The following is a 1,322-nucleotide window of genomic DNA, read 5'->3' on the forward strand; positions in this document are numbered from 1 at the left end:
GGGCTGTCTCAGTCGTTACCATGTCTTCAGCCCTGCCTTTCCCGGGGCGCTGGCTGGTACTCAGTGAATGTCGAATGAATGAATGACCAGTGTGCCCCTCTTCCTCAGTGTTACCTGTTTCACATGTACGTGGGTGTCCGGGCTGGCGGAGGCATTGGGGACGAGATCGAGGACCCCGCGGGTGACGAATACGAGCTCTACAGGGTGGTCTTCGACATCACCTTCTTCTTCTTCGTCATCGTCATCCTGCTGGCCATCATCCAGGGTCAGTGCTGGGCGTGGGCGCTCAGGGCCCAGAGGCAGGCTGGCTCCATGGCTAAGAATGCGGCCCAGGGTCCAGTCAGCCTGGATTCACACCCCATCTCTACCTCTCGCTACTGTGAGACCTTGGGCAAGTCGCCTCTTGGGGCCTCAGTTTCTCCATCTGCAAAACGAGGGTGTCAATGGTACTAACCTGTTGTGATGAGGATTAAGTCAATTCATAGGCGCTCAGTGTCTGGCTCATATGAGTGCTCAATAAAGGCCTGATATATATATATATATGTTTATTTATATATATGTGTTTATATGTATGTATTTATATATGTGTGTGTGTGCATGTGTGTGTGTGTATATATATATATAATTTTTTTTTTGAGGGAGTCTGTTTTGCCGGGCCAGATTCAGTGTTACTGCAACCTCTACCTCCCAGATTCAAGCGATTCTCCTGCCTCAGCCTCCCAAGTAGCTGGGACTACAGGCACACGCCACCACACCCAGCTAATCTTTTTTTATTTTTTTATTTTTAGTAGCGAGGGAGGTTCACCATGTTGGCCAGGCTGCTGTTGAACTCCTGACCTCAGATGATCTGCCTGCCTCAGCCTCCCAAAGTAGTGGGATTACAGGCGTGAGCCACCGCACTTGGCCGATAAAGGCCTAATATTATCTTCTTAGGAAGCAAAATTAGGGGTGAGATTAGGGAAATGGGGGATGGAGGGCAAGCCCTGGAGGTAGGTAGCTAGAGAGGGAGGATTCTGAACCAGGTCAGAGGTTGGGCACTGACTTGCGTCCTGCCACCCCAGGTCTGATCATCGACGCTTTTGGTGAGCTCCGAGACCAACAAGAGCAAGTGAAGGAGGATATGGAGGTGGGTCATGTCAGGGGGTGACCCAGAGGGATTACGGGATTCAGGGGGTCAATTGGGCCTCCACTCTGATGTCTCTTGCCACTTGCAGACCAAGTGCTTCATCTGCGGAATCGGCAGCGACTACTTTGATACGACACCGCATGGCTTCGAGACTCACACGCTGGAGGAGCACAACCTGGCCAATTACATGTGAGCA

At 51.4% G+C, this 1,322-nt stretch overlaps 1 protein-coding gene across 1 annotated transcript; it reads left to right on the top strand.

Moving 5' to 3' along the window:
- Window positions 1–108: 108 nt before the first annotated feature.
- On the top strand, window positions 109–1,319 carry LOC116465949 (ryanodine receptor 1-like; the record flags this gene model as incomplete). Its single annotated transcript, XM_032148843.2, has 3 exons — window positions 109–265; window positions 1,062–1,126; window positions 1,215–1,319. Coding segments are annotated over 3 exons (327 nt in total), but the record flags the coding sequence as incomplete, so codon positions are not given.
- Between the last annotated feature and the right edge of the window lie 3 nt (window positions 1,320–1,322).

The sequence above is a fragment of the Hylobates moloch genome, unplaced genomic scaffold (genome assembly GCF_009828535.3).
Source record: "Hylobates moloch isolate HMO894 unplaced genomic scaffold, HMol_V3 SCAFFOLD_15229, whole genome shotgun sequence".
NCBI lineage: Eukaryota > Metazoa > Chordata > Mammalia > Primates > Hylobatidae > Hylobates > Hylobates moloch.